This window comes from Pan troglodytes, chromosome 11 (assembly GCF_028858775.2).
Source record: "Pan troglodytes isolate AG18354 chromosome 11, NHGRI_mPanTro3-v2.0_pri, whole genome shotgun sequence".
In the NCBI taxonomy this organism is placed as follows: Eukaryota; Metazoa; Chordata; class Mammalia; order Primates; family Hominidae; genus Pan; species Pan troglodytes.
The window spans coordinates 67,847,330-67,865,319 of NC_072409.2; the positions used below are offsets into that span (position 1 = coordinate 67,847,330).

The 17,990-nt window shown below is 35.8% G+C and overlaps 1 protein-coding gene across 16 annotated transcripts in view; it reads left to right on the forward strand.

The window, feature by feature from the left end:
- VPS13A (vacuolar protein sorting 13 homolog A) overlaps positions 1–17,990 on the forward strand; it is a 239,659-nt gene that overhangs the window by 186,764 nt on the left and 34,905 nt on the right. For all 16 annotated transcript variants that reach the window (XR_010148689.1, XR_010148692.1, XR_010148694.1 and 13 more), the window contains 9 exons: positions 1,554–1,667; positions 2,819–2,964; positions 4,148–4,229; positions 5,395–5,508; positions 6,356–6,431; positions 6,514–6,677; positions 6,990–7,035; positions 7,126–7,249; positions 17,803–17,914. Coding sequence is in view for 10 of the 16 variants with exons in the window: in XM_016960977.3 (XP_016816466.1) it covers positions 1,554–1,667; positions 2,819–2,964; positions 4,148–4,229; positions 5,395–5,508; positions 6,356–6,431; positions 6,514–6,677; positions 6,990–7,035; positions 7,126–7,249; positions 17,803–17,914 (978 nt within the window). In the remaining 6 variants the exon portion in view is untranslated. The remainder of the gene's footprint in view (positions 1–1,553; positions 1,668–2,818; positions 2,965–4,147; positions 4,230–5,394; positions 5,509–6,355; positions 6,432–6,513; positions 6,678–6,989; positions 7,036–7,125; positions 7,250–17,802; positions 17,915–17,990) is intronic.

Sequence of the window (17,990 nt, forward strand, 5' to 3'; positions counted from 1 at the left end):
GTTGTGACACCCTTCTATTTGAGTAACACCCCAGTTTAGGAGCTGAGCACTATGTGTGGTGGGGTAAGAGGAGCAGTGGCCTGAGATGATCTCAGCTTGCCTTTGCTGGCATGGAACCACCACATTACAGGCCTGGGCAAGAGTGATCAGAACTCTAGTATTCTCAGTGGTACTGTACCCAAGGCAGAGCTTTTTTACCCTGCACAGAGGCTGGACAGAGAGAGGAAGCCCTGCCAAGTACGGTGGCTCACGCCTGTAATCCCAGCACTTTGGGAGGCCAAGGCGGGTAGATCACTTGAGGTCAGGAGTTCGAGACCACCCTGGCAACATAGTGAAACCCCATCTCTACTAAAAATACAAAAATTAGCCAGGCGTGTTGGCAGGTGCCTGTAATCCCAGCTACTCAGGAGGCTGAGGCAGGAGAATCGCTTGAACCCAGGAGGCACAAGTTGCAGTGAGCTGAGATCGCGCCACTGCACTCCAGCCTGGGTGACCAGAGCGAGTCTCCGTCTCGAAAAAAACAAACAAACAAACAAAAACCCATAAAGGAAGCCCCTGCCTCACAGTTGCACTCAACCATAACTTAACCTCAGCAGCAGGTAGCTGGGAACAGGATGAGAAATGCCGACGTCCTGTTCTTCCCAGGAGGGAAGTCCTCCAATTGAGGACTGGGCCAAGAAGGAGCTCTGTGTTCTTGGGTATACTAGTCTAGAGTAGAATTCTGGCTCATTAGTCTGGGAGAGGGGACAGAGGGAATGGCCTTTGTTAAAACACCACGGATTCACTTTTCTTACCAAATTCTTTAGGTTTTCTTAAATAGATGTTTCTTCATTTGCTTATGACCTTAAAACCATTCCTAGAGGCCTTAAATTTGTTGTTGTTGTTGTTGTTGTTTAAATTTTATCAGTTTAGCTGGGGTGCTGGTTTGAAGAGCTTCCCACTGTCATCTCAGAAATTGATTTCTAAATATACTTTTTATAAGGCTATCATTTCTTATGTTTTTATGAATATGTTAAAATGTGAATCTTGGGGCTCATTTTTCAACACATAGAAGTTACTTCCGTCTGAGCATTTAAAGGAGAAGTATTGATGAATATCAAGAATGAAACCACCAATCAATTAATGCAAAATTGTTTTCAACACCTTCTTTATTTTATTATATTACTGATCTGTGTAGGTTGCATTAAAGCAATTACAAGTAGACTACAAAATACAAGTTGACTGTATGATTATGTTTAAAGAAACAAATATACCCAAGAGAGTGTTGATGGTATGGATTAATGTCATTTTGGGATAAGATTTATAGTCACATGGAGAAAAGCTTAGTGTCTTTTAATGGTTTGGATAGAAATATAGAAGATAATGCTTGTTGGTTTGTCAGTGGCAGACAGAACTGTCCTATAGATAGAGATGTTACTTTCCCTTCTGAGGCAATCATAAGCAATGTTGAGTCTGGATCTTATAGAAGAGTTTTGGCAGTGTGTCTTCTATTTGCTTAAATATCTCATGCAGGTAGGTCCCTTTAGTTTTAATATTCTGTGTTCCTTTAATAGGTTGAGCTTTTTCATAAAGATATAGAAGCTTTCAAAGAAGAATATAAAACAGCCTCATTAGTAGATCAATCACAAGTCAGCCTCTATGAATATTTTCATATATCTCCTATCAAGGTAGGAGAAAGTCATTTTTATTGTCCTTGATAATCTAGGTAATAGCAAATTGATGTAGCATTTATATTGTGTTCTTCAGTAATATATAAAATCTGTAAATATACAATTAAACTAAGTAACAAAGGAATTACCCTTTTACATTTTTATTTATTTTTAAATAACTTTTTATCATGTGGAGCCACCTATAGCATGTATTTATGTTTATAATTTGACCTAACATTATTTTACCTTGATTTTCTGTTAAGCTGTTAGGTGACAATTTTCAAAATTTTGCATATGATGATTTGTGTATTAGTTTTAAAGTAATTTATAAAGTAGCCTTAAGAACTGAAGACTGAATGGTATCAAATCTAAGTTAGTTTTTAGTGCAAAATTCCTGTAAGCTAATTATACAATAATTGAAGAAAATTACTAAACAACCATATATGTAGAGTATATATGCAATACAATACAAAAGTGTTTTTTAACTGGCTATTAACTTCTGAAATAATTGAAACATACTTTTGGAGATACAAATACCTTTCAGCTTATGACAGAGTTACATCTCAGTAAAGCCATCATGAGTTGAAAATCTTGTAAGTCAGAAATGCATTTAATACACCTAACCTACTGAACATTAAAGCTTAGCCTAGCCTGTCTTAAACATGCTCAAAACAGCTGGGCAAAATCATCTAACACAATGCCTATTTTCTAATAAAGTTATTATAAAGAATTTTGAATCAAAATTCAAAGTACAGTTTCCACTGAAGGTGTATTGCTTTTGCAGCATTGTAAAGTTGAAAAATCATAAGTGAAACATAAGTCATATAAGTTGGGGACCATATGTATTTGAGACATTTTCAACAGCTTCAACTTTTAGATTTTTAATGTTATTAACAAATATATAAAAATTAATATTTTCTTAGGTTTGCCAAAAGAATGGGATAGGATTAAATATCATGCTATCTTAAATTGTTGAATTGAAGATTTAAATAGAGCTATGTTAGATTTTAAATTTCTTCATATTTCTACTTAGTGATTTTAACATAATCTAGATAACTTTGAAATCTTATTTATGGTGTAGTGAATTTAAAATTAAACTGATTTTTTAAGAGTTAAAATTGTCAATATGAAGAAAATACTTTTAAATATTTATCTCTTTATCGTTTTAGTTACATTTAAGTGTTTCACTGAGTTCCGGCAGAGAAGAAGCTAAAGATTCAAAACAAAATGGAGGACTGATTCCAGTTCATTCTTTAAATCTTTTGCTGAAGAGTATTGGTGCCACACTGACAGATGTACAAGATGTAGTTTTTAAGTATGTTTAGTATTCAAATCTGTAAATTGATGGAAATATTTCTATTTTATATGTCCCTAAAAATTTCGTAAATGAAAAAGTGTGTGAAGTACGTTGCAGATCATAGGCAAAATGAGGTTTTTGCATTCAAGTGAAGTGCAATCTGAATAACACCAAACGTATGATTTGCTAACCCCTAACTGCTAAATTACAGAATTATTAAACAATTTCCTTAAGAAAAAGAGTCATAGGCCATGCAAGTTTTACATTTTAAAAGATCTTTCTGGCTTAGGGAAGGATAGGATGTGTATGCCCAAAGATATGGTGCCTGAAATGTATGGATTTGAAGCTAATAGGAATAAGACTCTTCAAAGCATTTGCAACTAGAACAGAATGAATGCGATAATAGGGGAAATGAAAGGATCAACTTTAAGTGTTGTAATCAGGAATTTATATTTTAATATGAGTCATAATGAAGCTTATAGAGTATCTGACCAAAGAGATTCAGAATGTCTGAGTTGAGACTTTAGAAGAGAATAACCCTTTCAGGTAGCATCTAGAATTGATTATTAAGAACAGTCGTAAGAATTAATAAGTCCAACACGAGGTAACACTGAACCTGAAGTTAGGTAAGTGTCAAATAAAAGTACACACGTATGATGTTAGCAGAAATAGTATTCTACTTAGCAACAAGAAGCATAGAGCTTTTCAGTTACTGTATCAGGTATATGCTATGGATGGGTTATAAGTAAGCTAATCTTAATATATATTCTGTGAATGGGGTTATAAGTAAGCAGGCAAAACCTGCTGCAGCTGAACCTGGCCATTCGTGAGCAACCTCTTTATCAGTGTGTCAGACATTTTCTATGTGGGCCATGATAGGACAGAATTGGGAAATAAAGTTCTAGTGGTACATGAATGGGATTCACAGGATCTCAGAATTCTCGAATTTACATGAAAATTTATGTGTACTGGTGACTTGTCTGAAGATAAGATCCATGTCTTTTATCAGATTCTTAGAAGGTTCTTTGATTAGAATATGCAGAGATGTATGTAAAAAGTAAATTTCCTGATTGGCATGGGAAAATGTACTAGAAGGAAAGGTTTGGAGAAAAGATTCTAAAGAAAATAAAGCCACTCATTAATATTAAAAATACTTTCTTCATACGCATGTACAGACAATATATTTTTACGCTTTTTTCAGGCTTGCATTTTTTGAACTCAACTATCAGTTCCATACAACATCCGACCTACAGTCTGAAGTCATAAGACACTATTCAAAACAGGTTTGTCTAAGATTATATTACAGAGGGACAGAGTGATACAGACTAGTAAAACCTTTTGTGTCTATACATATATAATGTGGAATTATTGAGGAACTAAATAGCCATTTTCAAATTATTAAAGCATGGATATTTTCCTCAGAATTATAAAAAGAAATTAAGCTCAATCACTATTTGAATTTTTTGTCCTTATATTTTTTAGCCACTGAGAGAAATTTTTTGTGGATCAGCAGGGACTGGAAATAAATAAATCTTTAAATAAAATATTAACTAATTTATCACACTTAATTAAAAAATGGGTTCAAGGAAACTATTAGTAACTAACTGATGAACACGGGATATTTTTAGTGTAACTAGTTGTTAAGTCAGCCAGATGTATTTTTTTAACAGATGTTTTTCCACTTCTAGAGAGACTCCTGGGTTTTAGGATATAACTTACAGAGTATCTGATATAGCTGTGGTATGACAGATCACTGAGCATGACTCAGGAGATTTGGATTTCTCCCACTTTTGCCATATACCCACTATGTGACCCTGAGTATCATCTGACTTATATGTTTCTCCAATCTATAAAACGGTGGTGGTAATGACAGTGGTCACAGATAATTGTAAAAGTGAAAGTATTTTAAATATTCTAGAGCTTTACATGAATATAATGTCATATTATTTTTAATACTATAATACCAAATTACTTTTTAAAAGCTAAGAATAGCGATCAATAGGCCTAGCATGGTGGCTAACGCCTGTAATCCCAACACTTTGGGAGGCTGAGGCTGGTGGATCACTTGAGGCCAGGAGTTCGAGACCACCCTGGCCAACATGACGAAACCCCATCTCTACTAAAATCACAAAAATTAGCCAGGCATGGTGGTGCATGCCTGTAGTCCCAGCTTGGGAGGAGGAGGCACAATAATTGCTTGAACCCGTGAGGCAGAGGTTGCAGTGAGCCGAGATGGCGCCACTGCATTCCAGCCTGGGCAACAGAGCAGGACTGTCTCAAAAAGAAAAAGAAAAAAAGAGTAGTGATTAATAAAATGAGATGGTTTAGGAGTTGAAATTGGCATTAAAGGTGTTGGCCTGAGAAAACTGGGCGTGTGTTTTAAATAATGTATAAGAAAAAAATAGATCTAATTATCTGAATTGATTAATGTTCATATTTTATTTTTAGGCCATTAAGCAGATGTATGTACTCATTCTTGGACTTGATGTTTTGGGAAATCCATTTGGCTTAATTAGAGAATTTTCTGAAGGTGTAGAAGCATTTTTTTATGAACCTTACCAGGTAAAATAGTTATTTTTGTGATTGTGCAATATGTCACTAATACTTTTGAATAGATAATACTTTTCTATTCTTAAGTTGAGTTAATAAGTGCAAACAGATTTTGGAACACACACAAAAGGACATCATTTTGCAGCAAACAATGGTAAGAGGTTTTGGGGGACATTTTTACCCTTTTCCTCAAAATTTAAACTTAAGATTTTGTTAAGCTACGCTGAATTGTAAGTGTTCTCTTGGAATATAAAAGGTGGATAAAGTAGAAAGAAGATCACCACGTCTTGCTTTGCACAGTAGTATGGAACTATAAAAATAATCATGCAAACTGACACCTGGCCAAGCAATCTTAAAAATCAGTGGGAAAAATTATGATTGTTCTATGTCCTTTAAAACTTTTTCCCAAAAAGACTCCTACTTCCACTTATAAATGTATAGGGAAATAAAAAATAAAGTAAAGTTAACATTAATTTTGCACATTGTAATTAAAAACATTAAAAGCATTAAGAATTTTAAAGTGTTTATTTGAAATTTTTATTAAAGACTTATCAAGAGTAGTTTGAACTGTGCTTGCATTTTGCTCATAAACTTACAATATGGACCAAGCACCTTTCTGTACTTTGGTGAGTTGTCATACTCCTTTCTAAGGGTCAGCGTCTAACATATCCTTCACACTTTCAGCATCCAGAAATATCCCTAGGAATTCTTTTAATGTGAAACTTTTTGCTGATATTACTTCCTCTGGGACAACATTATCCATTTTTGTTACTACCTCTTTCGTCGTATATATCCGTAAGCTCATCTTTAAAAGTGAATATAACTCACTCACTCATTCATTTACTATTTGGCCCTTTAGGGAGCCATCCAGGGTCCTGAAGAGTTTGTGGAAGGAATGGCACTAGGACTTAAGGCACTAGTTGGTGGAGCTGTTGGTAAGAAACAGAATATCTACCAAATATTTTTGTGCTAGAAAGTAATGGCATCATTACTTTTACTAAAGATAATTTCTGTCAGGTGGATTGGCTGGTGCTGCCTCCAAAATCACCGGTGCTATGGCTAAGGGGGTAGCAGCTATGACCATGGATGAAGACTACCAACAGAAGAGAAGAGAAGCCATGAATAAGCAACCAGCTGGTTTTAGAGAAGGCATCACTCGTGGAGGAAAAGGCTTAGTTTCTGTAAGAAATTTCACAGGGTTGTGAAGATTTTGGGAAATATCTTTTAAACAAACCTACATTTGCGAATAAGGAAATAGACATGATTCTCACTCCTTAAATTATTATTTGGATATTTTAAGAGCAGTGGGTGGTAGCATATAAAACATGTCAGTAGCCTCTAAAAACATTCTGTTTAAATAAAATACTTAGGAGATCTGTTAATTCTTATGCTATATAAAAAGCAGAACTCTGTATTTTTTGCGTAATCCAAACTTGGTTCTTCTAGGCATCATAAAAAAGTATTGTAAATTTTCAGTTGTGTTTTCCTTCTAGGGATTTGTTAGTGGCATAACAGGAATTGTTACAAAACCAATCAAAGGCAAGTATAGTAGTTCCTTTGCGAGTCTTTCTAAGTTGATTCTGTTTTCATTCTTGGATGCAATTGTCAAAAACTCTTTTTTCTTTCCAGGAGCTCAAAAAGGAGGAGCAGCTGGTTTCTTTAAAGGTGTTGGGAAAGGTTTAGTAGGAGCGGTAGCAAGGCCAACTGGAGGCATCATAGACATGGCTAGCAGTACATTTCAGGGAATAAAAAGGTAAATCCTCTTTGGTGTAAGATATGAGTTAAAATGCTTAAGCCATGAGAAATGGAATTTATCTGCTCTTTGGCTTCAGGCATTTAGTTATTGTCTTTGTTTTGTGCTGCTATAACATACCACATAATACCACAGACTGGGTAATTTATAATGAACAGAAATTTATTGGCTCACGGTTCTGAAAGTTAAGAAGTCCAAGATTGAGAGGCAACATCTGGCTAGGGCCTTTTTGCGGTGTCATCCCATGGCAGAAGGACAAAAAGAGGGCAAGAGAAGAAAAAAGGGAACCAAAGTCACCCTTTTATAAGGAACCCACTCCTACAGCAACAGTATTAATGCATTCATGGGGGCAGATCCTCATGGCCTAATTACCTCTAATTAGGCCCCACCTCCTGGCTGGGGATAAAGTTTCCAACACATGCTCTTGGAGGGACACATTCAAACCATAGCAGTTACCAGCACTACAATATGGCAGGTTGCATATGGTCTTCCTAATTCATTTTGATATATATATATATTTTTTATTATACTTTAAGTTTTAGGGTACATGTGCACATTGCGCAGGTTAGTTACATATGTATACATGTGCCATGCTGGTGCGCTGCACCCACTAACTCGTCATCTAGCATTAGATATATCTCCCAGTGCTATCCCTCCCCCCTCCCCCCACCCCACCACAGCCCCCAGGGTGTGATATTCCCCTTCCTGTGTCCATGTGATCTCATTGTTGAGTTCCCACCTATGAGTGAGAATATGCGGTGTTTGGTTTTTTGTTCTTGCGATAGTTTACTGACAATGATGATTTCCAATTTCATCCATGTCCCTACAAAGGACATGAACTCATCATTTTTTATGGCTGCATAGTATTCCATGGTGTATATGTGCCACATTTTCTTAATCCAGTCTATCATTGTTGGACATTTGGGTTGGTTCCAAGTCTTTGCTATTGTGAATAATGCCGCAATAAACATACACGTGCATGTGTCTTTATAGCAGCATGATTTATAGTCCTTTGGGTATATACCCAGTAATGGGATGGCTGGGTCAAATGGTATTTCCAGTTCTAGATCCCTGAGGAATCGCCACACTGACTTCCACAATGGTTGAACTAGTTTACAGTCCCACCAACAGTGTAAAAGTGTTCCTATTTCTCCACATCCTCTCCAGCACCTGTTGTTTCCTGACTTTTTAATGATTGCCATTCTAACTGGTGTGAGATGGTATCTCATTGTGGTTTTGATTTGCATTTCTTGGATGGCCAGTGATGATTAGCATTTTTGACAAAATTCAACAACCCTCCATGCTAAAAACTCTCAATAAATTAGGTATTGATGGGACGTATTTCAAAATAATAAGAGCTATCTATGACAAACCCACAGCCAATATCATACTAAATGGGCAAAAACTGGAAGCATTCCCTTTGAAAACTGGCACAAGACAGGGATGCCCTCTCTCACCACTCCTATTCAACATAGTGTCGGAAGTTCTGGCCAGGGCAATTAGGCAGGAGAAGGAAATAAAGGGTATTCAGTTAGGAAAAGAGGAAGTCAAATTGTCCCTGTTTGCAGACGACATGATTGTATATCTAGAAAACCCCACTGTCTCAGCCCAAAATCTCCTTAAGCTAATAAGCAACTTCAGCAAAGTCTTAGGATACAAAATCAATGTACAAAAATCACAAGCATTCTTATACACCAACAACAGACAAACAGAGAGCCAAATCATAAGTGAACTCCCATTCACAATTGCTTCAAAGAGAATAAAATACCTAGGAATCCAACTTACAAGGGATGTGAAGGACCTCTTCAAGGAGAACTACAAACCACTGCTCAAGGAAATAAAAGAGGATACAAACAAATGGAAGAACATTCCATGCTCATGGGTAGGAAGAATCAGTATCGTGAAAATGGCCATACTGCCCAAGGTAATTTACAGATTCAGTGCCATCCCCATAAAGCTACCAATGACTTTCTTCACAGAATTGGAAAAAACTACTTTAAAGTTCATATGGAACCAAAAAAGAGCCCGCATCGCCAAGGCAATCCTAAGCCAAAAGAACGAAGCTGGAGGCATCACACTACCTGACTTCAAACTATACTACAAGGCTACAGTAACCAAAACAGCATGGTACTGGTACCAAAACAGAGATATAGATCAATGGAACAGAACAGAGCCCTCAGAAATAACGCCGCATATCTACAACTATCTGATCTTTGACAAACCTGAGAAAAACAAGCAATGGGGAAAGGATTCCCTATTTAATAAATGGTGCTGGGAAAACTGGCTAGCCATATGTAGAAAGCTGAAACTGGATCCCTTCCTTACACCTTATACAAAAATCAATTCAAGATGGATTAAAGACTTAAACATTAGACCTAAAACCATAAAAACCCTAGAAGAAAACCTAGGCATTACCATTCAGGACATAGGCATGGGCAAGGACTTCATGTCCAAAACACCAAAAGCAATGGCAACAAAAGCCAAAATTGACAAATGGGATCTAATTAAACTAAAGAGCTTCTGCACAGCAAAAGAAACTACCATCAGAGTGAACAGGCAACCTACAAAAATGGGAGAAAATTTTCGCAACCTACTCATCTGACAAAGGGCTAATATCCAGAATCTACAATGAACTCAAACAAATTTACAAGAAAAAAACAAACAACCCCATCAAAAAGTGGGCGAAGGACATGAACAGACACTTCTCAAAAGAAGACATTTATGCAGCCAAAAAACTCATTTTGGTATTTTTTAAGTTGCTGCCATCGCATTGTTTCAACTTTATGAAGTTCCCCTTTATTTTTCATTCATTCCTAGCAGGCTTGCAGGAGCAGTTTGGCAAGTTAAGCAAGCTTTTCAGTTATCTTAGTTTAAATACATTAATGCTATATATCAATTATAAAATTAGCAAATATAATCTGTATCCTTTTTATGAAATGAAGAATGGCATTTTGTATTTCTTGGTTCAAACTCAGTTTGTCTTCACCCTTCCTTTATTATCTTATTTTGTTATAAGTTGTTATAGTAGTCCCTCTTGATCTGCAGGGATCTGCAGTGGATGCCTGAAACCTTGGACAGTACTGAGCCCTATATATACTGTGTTTTCTCCTGTACATACATATCCGTGATGAAGTTTAATTTTAAATTAGGCTCAGTAAGAGATTAACAATAATAATAAAATAAGACAATTATAACAATATACTGTAATGAAAGTAAAATAAACGTTACTTGAACACAAGCACTGTAATACTGCAATAGTCAGGATGATAACTGAGACAGCTACTATGTCACTAATGGACTGGTGATGTATAAAGCATGGATATGCTGGACAGAGGGATGATTCATATCCCAGGAAGGACAAAGCAGGGTGGCAAGAAATTTTATCATACTACTCAGAATGGCATGCAATTTAAAATGTAGGGATTGTTTATTTCTGGAATTTTCCATTTAATATTTTTGGACCACAGTTGACTGTGGATAACTGACACTGCAGAAAGCAGAACCGTGGATAAGTGGGTACTAGTGTATATGCATTCCCTTTCTCGTCCTTTATGCAGGTAATTTTGATACACATTGTTTTTTACTCCAAATTAAATTTAGTGTAAGGGTGAAATTTAGTAGTTTCTTTATTGTTACCTGTGTCTTAGAAATTTGTAACACATATAACAGATGATAAAATTAATGTTAATTAGACCTGTCTTAGAAAGTTAGGTGGGTGGCTGTCTTCCTAATCTTTTTCCTTTGTGTTTTCTCTTGCTTTCTGCTCTATAGGGATATGTATTGTCATCATATGAGCTATTCCTCTTAAGCCAGTATTTCATACTGGTTACCATAATTGGGTGTTTCTGGTTTCGGCATTTAGAATTAAGATGGGGGAAAAAGGAATCATTCTCCTCTACCTGTAACTTTAAGTTTCATAAATATAATGTGTTGAGTCGTAGTCATCAGAGAAGCTCAAAAGTCAATGAAACTTAAGGAATTTGAAACATATAAAGGCTTCTTTCAAAAGCTGCTAGAATTACCTTCTGTTTATCTAAAACCTTATAATTCTGTACCCAGCTATATTACCTTTAGGGATTGAGGGCACAATGAGACATTTTTAGAAAAAATAGTAAAGACTAAGAACTATTGAAGGATGTACCTGTGAAAAAAGACACTGAAAGTAAAAGGAGGAATGGGTTACAAGATTCAAAGGTAAAAATATAAACTGGATAAATCTAATTGAGCTACATGAAAGCAACATTGGAAGCATTATTAAAACATAATAAAATGCAATTTGGGGAGAGAATGATTGGCGTTAAATATTGTCCTATTTGTAAAGAGGATGTATTTACTAATATTAGATGAAACAGACATTAAGGCAATAAAAGCATTATTTGTGATAAATAAGGTAATTAGGTAATGATAAAAAGAACTAAGTAGGAAGATAGTAACAATTTCAAACTTCTACTCAGTTCATAAAATAGCCTTAATTTTTAAAAGCACAACTTGACAAAACTGTAAGAACTTTTCAAATGTACAACAAAGGTGGAAGAACTTAATATTTTTCTCAATAATTGATAGATCAGGAAGACAAAATAAAAGTAAGTAAATAGATTATCTGAATAGAGTTAACAAGCTACCTAATACAAACATAAATAATTATTCAGCACATTTTAGGGAGCATTGTCTATGATCTAGACACTTCTCTAATCACTTGAGGGAGCAGCAATGAACACAATTGGCAATGGTCCTGTGTTCATACAGCTTACATTCTAGTGGGAGAGTAATAGACAAAAATAAGTAACTGATAAATATATGATATGCTAAATGGTGAAAAATGCCATGAAGAAAAATAAAGCAGATTAAAGGAGGTAAGGAGATGCAAAATGGTAGGGAGGAGGGTTGCTATTTTACATATTCAGTGATCAGGGATGCTTAACTCATGAGATTATATTTGAGGAGAGACCTGTAAGAAGTAAAGGGTGAGCCATGTGAGAAGAATGTCCCAGGCAGAAGGAACAGCAGTTAAAAAGCCCTGATGCAAGAATGTGCTTGGCCTATTTGAGAAACAGCAAGACTAGTTTGCCTGGAGTAGAGTGAGGAACGGGGAAAGTTGAAAAAGATGTTACCAGGGAACATGCGGGGAATCACGTCACGTAGAACTCGGCAAGCCCCTGTAAGGACTTAGGCTTTTGCTTAAGATGAGAGGCCATTGAAAGGTTTCAAGCCAGAGAAATGATGTGAGCTGGCTGCTGCGTTGAGGCGTAACCACAGGGGATTAGGGCAGAAACAACACTTAAAAGGCTTTTGCAGTAATCCAAGTGAGTGACAATGGTGATTCGACTATTAGAGTACTAGAGATTATGTCCTGCATGTATTTTAAAGATAGTGGCAATAGCATTAGTTGATAAATTGGATGCAGGATATGAAAGAAAGAGAATCGTGAAGAATAATTCTAAAGTTTTTATGTGTAGTACTGGAAGGGTGAGGTTGTCATTCTTTTTAGGGAAAGGGTATTAGACATTTCCTTTTGAATATATTAAGCTTAAAATATCTCTTAGACATCCAAATGGAGACATCACGTCATTGCTGAGTAGAGGAGTTTGAAGTATAGAGAAAGGTCCAAGCTAGAGGTAAAAATTCAAGATTTGTGAGCCTATAATAAGGTATTTGAAACCATGAGATTGGATGAGATCACCAAGGGAATGAGACTGAAAAGAGAAAAATAAGGTCCAAGGACTTGGCTTTCAGGCACACCAACTCTTAGAAGTTGGGGAAATGAGGAAGACCCAGAAAAGGAGGCTAAAAAGAAATGGTCATTAAGTTACCTAAAAAATTTTAGGGTCAGTTTGTCAATTTCTACAAAAAAGGTAGCTAGGATTTTGATGCAGATGGCATTGAATCTGTAGTTCAATTTGGGGAGTGTAGCCATCTTAACAGTATTATCTTTTAACCCGTGAAGATGCAACGTCTTTCCATTTATTTAGGTCTTCTTAATTGCTTTCAATAATGTTTTATAGTTTGTAATGTACGAGTCTTATACTTCTTTTTAAAAACTTATTCCTAAGTATTTTTGATGCTGTTTTAAATGGAATTGTTTTCTCAATTTTATTGTTGGATTGTTTATTGCTGGTGTGTTGAATACAACTGTTTTTCTTTATATTTGAGTTTCTGCAATCTTACTGAACTTGTTTATTAGCTCTAATGGTTTTGTGGATTCTTTTGGGTTTTCTATATGTAAGAGTATATCATCTGAGAACTGAGGTAACTTTACTTCTTCCTTTCTGATCTGGATGCTTTTTTTCTTGCCTAGTTGTCCTGGCTAGAACCTCTAGTACAATGTGAAGTAGAAGTGCTGAGAGAATAGACGTGCCTATATTGCTTTTAATCTTAGGGGGAAAGCTTTCAGATGTTCACCATTAAGTGTGATGTTAGCTATAGGTTTTTGTGTCTTTATCATGAAAACATGTTAGATTTTATGAAATGCTTTTTCTGTATAATTAAATTAAGTTGATAGTTGGTTTTTCCTTTGTTTCATTAATGTAGTATATTACATTAATTGAGTCAGATCTTAAACTAATATTGCATACCTGGGATAAATCCCATTTGGACATAATGTGTAATCGTTTTTATATTTTACTGGATTTGGTTTGATAGTATTTTGTTGAGGATTTTTGCGTGTATATTTATAAAGGATATTGGTCTGTGGTTTTCTTGTGATGTCTTTGCCTGGTATGGGTATCAGGGTAATATTGTCCTCACAGAATGATTTAGGAAGTGTTCCCTCCTCTTCAAATTTTTGGAAGACTTTGTGGAGCGTTGATGTTAATTTAAAAAAAAATTTGGAGAATTGATCAGTGAAACCGTCTGATTCTTACTTTTATTTCTGGTGAGTTTTAAAATGACAAATTCACTCTCTTTACTTGGTAAAGGTCTAGTTAGGCTGTTTCTTGAGTCATTGTCAGTAGTTTTTATAGGAATTTGTTCAATTCATCTAGATGTTCTAATTTGTTGATATATATTTATTGATCATAGTAAATATTTACTAGTATTCTCATATAATTATTTTTCCCTTATATAGTATTTATTCCTAGTATTCCCTTATAATTATTTTTTGTTTCCATAAGATTGGTAGTAGTGTTCCCTCTTTAATTCCTGTTATTCATAATTTGGGTCTTCTTTTTTTTCTTGGTCAGTTTAGTGATGGCTTGTCATTTTTGTTGTCCTTTTCAAAGAACCAGTTTTTAGTTTCATTGATTCTATTTTTTCTATTCTCTATTTCTTTTATCTCTGCTCTAATTTTTATTATTTTCTTCCTTCTGCTAGCTTTGGGTTTAGTTTGCTTTTTCTACTTTCTCAACTTGTGAAGTTATATTATTGATTTCAGACCTTCTTTTTTAATGTAGACATTCACATCTATAAATTTCCCTCTGAGCACTGTCTTTGCTGCATCTTATAAGTTTTGGTGTGTTGTATTTTTGCTTTTATTTGTTTCAAAGTAGTGAATTTCTCTTGTGATTTTTTTCTTTGACATTTTGTTATTTATGCTTCTGTGTTTTAATTTCCACACACTTGTAAATTTCATAAATTTCTCTTATTTACATATTTCTAGTTTTCTTCCATGTGGTCAGGTATCATACTTGTATATTTTCAGTCCTTTTTTTTTTTTTTTTTTGAGATAGAGTCTCACTCTTGTCACCCAGGCTGGAGCAGTGGCGTGATTTTGGCTTACTGCAACCTCTGCCTCCCAGGTTCAAGAGATTCTCCTGCCTCAGCCTCCTGAGTAGCTGGGATTACAGGCACACACCACCATACCCAGCTAATTTTTTTTTTTTTTTTTTTTTTTTTTGAGACAGAGTTTCACTCTTGTTGCCCAGGCTGGAGTGCAATGGTGCTATCTCAGCCCACCGCAACCTCCGCCTCCCAAGTTCAAGCGATTCTCCTGCCTCAGCCTCCCTAGTAACTGGGATTACAGGCATGTGCCACCACACCCGGCTAATTTTGTATTTTTAGTAGAGACAGGGTTTCTCCATGTTGGTCAGGCTGATCTCGAACTTCCGACCTCAGGTGATCCGCCCGCCTTGGCCTCCCAAAGTGCTGGGATTACAGGAATGAGCCACCACGCCCGGCCATTTTTGTATTTTTAGTAGAGATGGGGTTTCACCATGTTGGCCAGGCTTGTCTTGAACTCCTGACCTCAAGTGATCTGACCACCTCGGCCTCGCAAAGTGCTGGGATTACAGGCATGAGCCACCACGCCTGGCCTATTTTCAGTGGTTTTATATTTACATTCAATGTTAGCCAAAAGGCCAAGAAGCAAACACTAATTTTATATTATTGAGACATGTTTTATGACCTAATAGGTAGCTAATACTGAATAATGTTCCGTTGCACTTGAGAAGAATATATATTCTGTTGTTGTTGGTTTGAACGTTCTATAGATATCTGTTAGGTCTAGTGGATTATAGTGTTATTCAAGTTCTCTTTTTTCCTTGCTGATCTTTTATCTAGTTGTTATCCATTTTTAAAAGTAGGTTGCTGAAATCTTCAACTATTATGGTGGTATTGCCTTTTTGTCTTTTAAATTCTTAGTTTTTGTTTTGTGTATTTGGGGCTTCTTTTATTAGCTGCTTATATGTTTATAATTTTTTATCTTTTTGATGGATTGACCCTTTTTTCCTTATAAAATGCCCTTCTTTGTGTCTAATAAGAATTTTTTTAAAGGCTGTTTTTTTCTGACATTAGCATGGCCACTTTAGCTTTCTTTTAGTTACTGTTCACTTTGCATATATTTTCTCCTTTTTAGTTGCAACCAGTTTGTGTCTTTGACTCTAAATCAGGTCTCCTGTGGATAGTATATTGTTAGATCATATTTTTTTTTATCTATTCTGATTTTATTTTTTTACTTATGTATTTATTTATTTTTTGAGATGGAGTCTCGCTGTGTCGCCCAGGCTGGAGTGCAGTGGCATGATCTCGGCTCACTGCAACCTCCACCTCCCAGGTTCAAGTGATTCTTCTGCCTCAGCCTCCCAAGTACTGGGACTACATGCACATGCCGCCACGCCCGGCTAATTTTTGTATTTTTAGTAGAGACAGGGTTTCACCATATTGGCCAGGCTGATCTCGAACTCCTGACCTCATGATCCACCCGCCTCGGGCTCCCAAAGTGCTGGGATTACAGACATGAGCCACCACACCCGGCCCTATTCTGTTTTCAGTTGGAGAATTTATTCATATGTATATGCCCATGCATGTGTATACATTATGTTAGCAGTCCCCAGCCTTTTAGGCATCAAGGTCTGGTTTCATGGAAGACAATTTTTCCACAGACCAGACAGGAGGGATAATTTCAGGATGGAACTGTTCCACCTCAGATCATCAGGCTTTAGTTATATTCTCATAAGGAGTGTGCTACCTAGATCCCTTGCATGTGCAGTTGACAATAGGGTTCGCCTTCTTATGAGAATCTGATGCCGCTGCTGATATGACAGGAGGTGGAGCTCAGGCAGTGAAGCTTGCTCGCCACTACTCACCTCTTGCTGCGCGACTCAGTTCCTAACAGGCTATGGACCGGTACTGGTTCAAGTCCCATGGGTTGGGGACCTCTTAATAAATATTTGTTGAATATGTGATACTTGTTGAGTGGACAAATTGAGTGGTCACTTATGACCAAATAAGCAAAAATGTTAAATATAATACTACCATACACAATTTAGCTGTATGTGGTATGTGTTTTTTGGTTTTTTGTTTGTTTTTAGACAGGGTCTCACTCTGGCATCCTGATTGGAGTGCAGTGGCATGGGGCTCAAACTATCCTCCTACCTCAGCCTTCTGAGTGTCTAGGACTTCTGCTGCATACCACCATGTCTGACTAGTTTTTTTATTTTTTTGTAGAGCAGTGTATGTTGCCCAGGATTGGGGTATGTGTTTACAGTAATACACATCAAGCCCAGTAAGAATGTGAGGACTGTGAGAGTATTTGAATATTAGAAAACTATATAATGTGATTTATAACATTAATAGATTAAGGAAAATATACCATGTGATCAAAACAATGCCAGAAAAGAAATTCTTATTTAAAATTCATTGCCTATTTAAGATTTTCAAAAACAATAACAAAAAAGAACTGTTGGTAAACTAAAAGTAGCAATGAACTTTCTTGACTTGTTAAGGGGTGCTTTAAAAAAAAAAGTTGCTGATAACTATACTTCACAGAAAACTCTTAGAAGCTTTCCGTAGGGTCAGGAATGAGACAAGGATGCTTGCAATCCCTTTTTGTTTCTAGCATTATACTAAAGAAACTAGACAACGTAATAGGAAAAGAAAAAGCAACAATTGCTAATATTGTGATTATTATCACAAAGAAAGTTCTAGAGACTTAAACTTCTCTATAGTTCTGTATTTTTCTAGAGAACTTACACTGTTTATGTTACAAAAACAATTTAAAATTAGAGAATGTTGTAATATTTTTAATCTGAAATAAGATTGTTTTTAGTAATTGCATTTTATAGTTTATTTACAAGTTTTTGAATAATTTTTAAAATAAAGTTATATTTTTTTTCCTCTAGAGCTACAGAGACTTCTGAAGTGGAGAGTCTGCGACCTCCTCGGTTCTTCAATGAAGATGGAGTTATCAGACCGTACAGGTTGAGGGATGGGACTGGAAATCAAATGTTACAGGTAAATTAAGAGCTATCTTATAAATTAAGATTAATTTAGTCAAGTTAGATTTTTTTTAAGTAGCCATTTAATATAT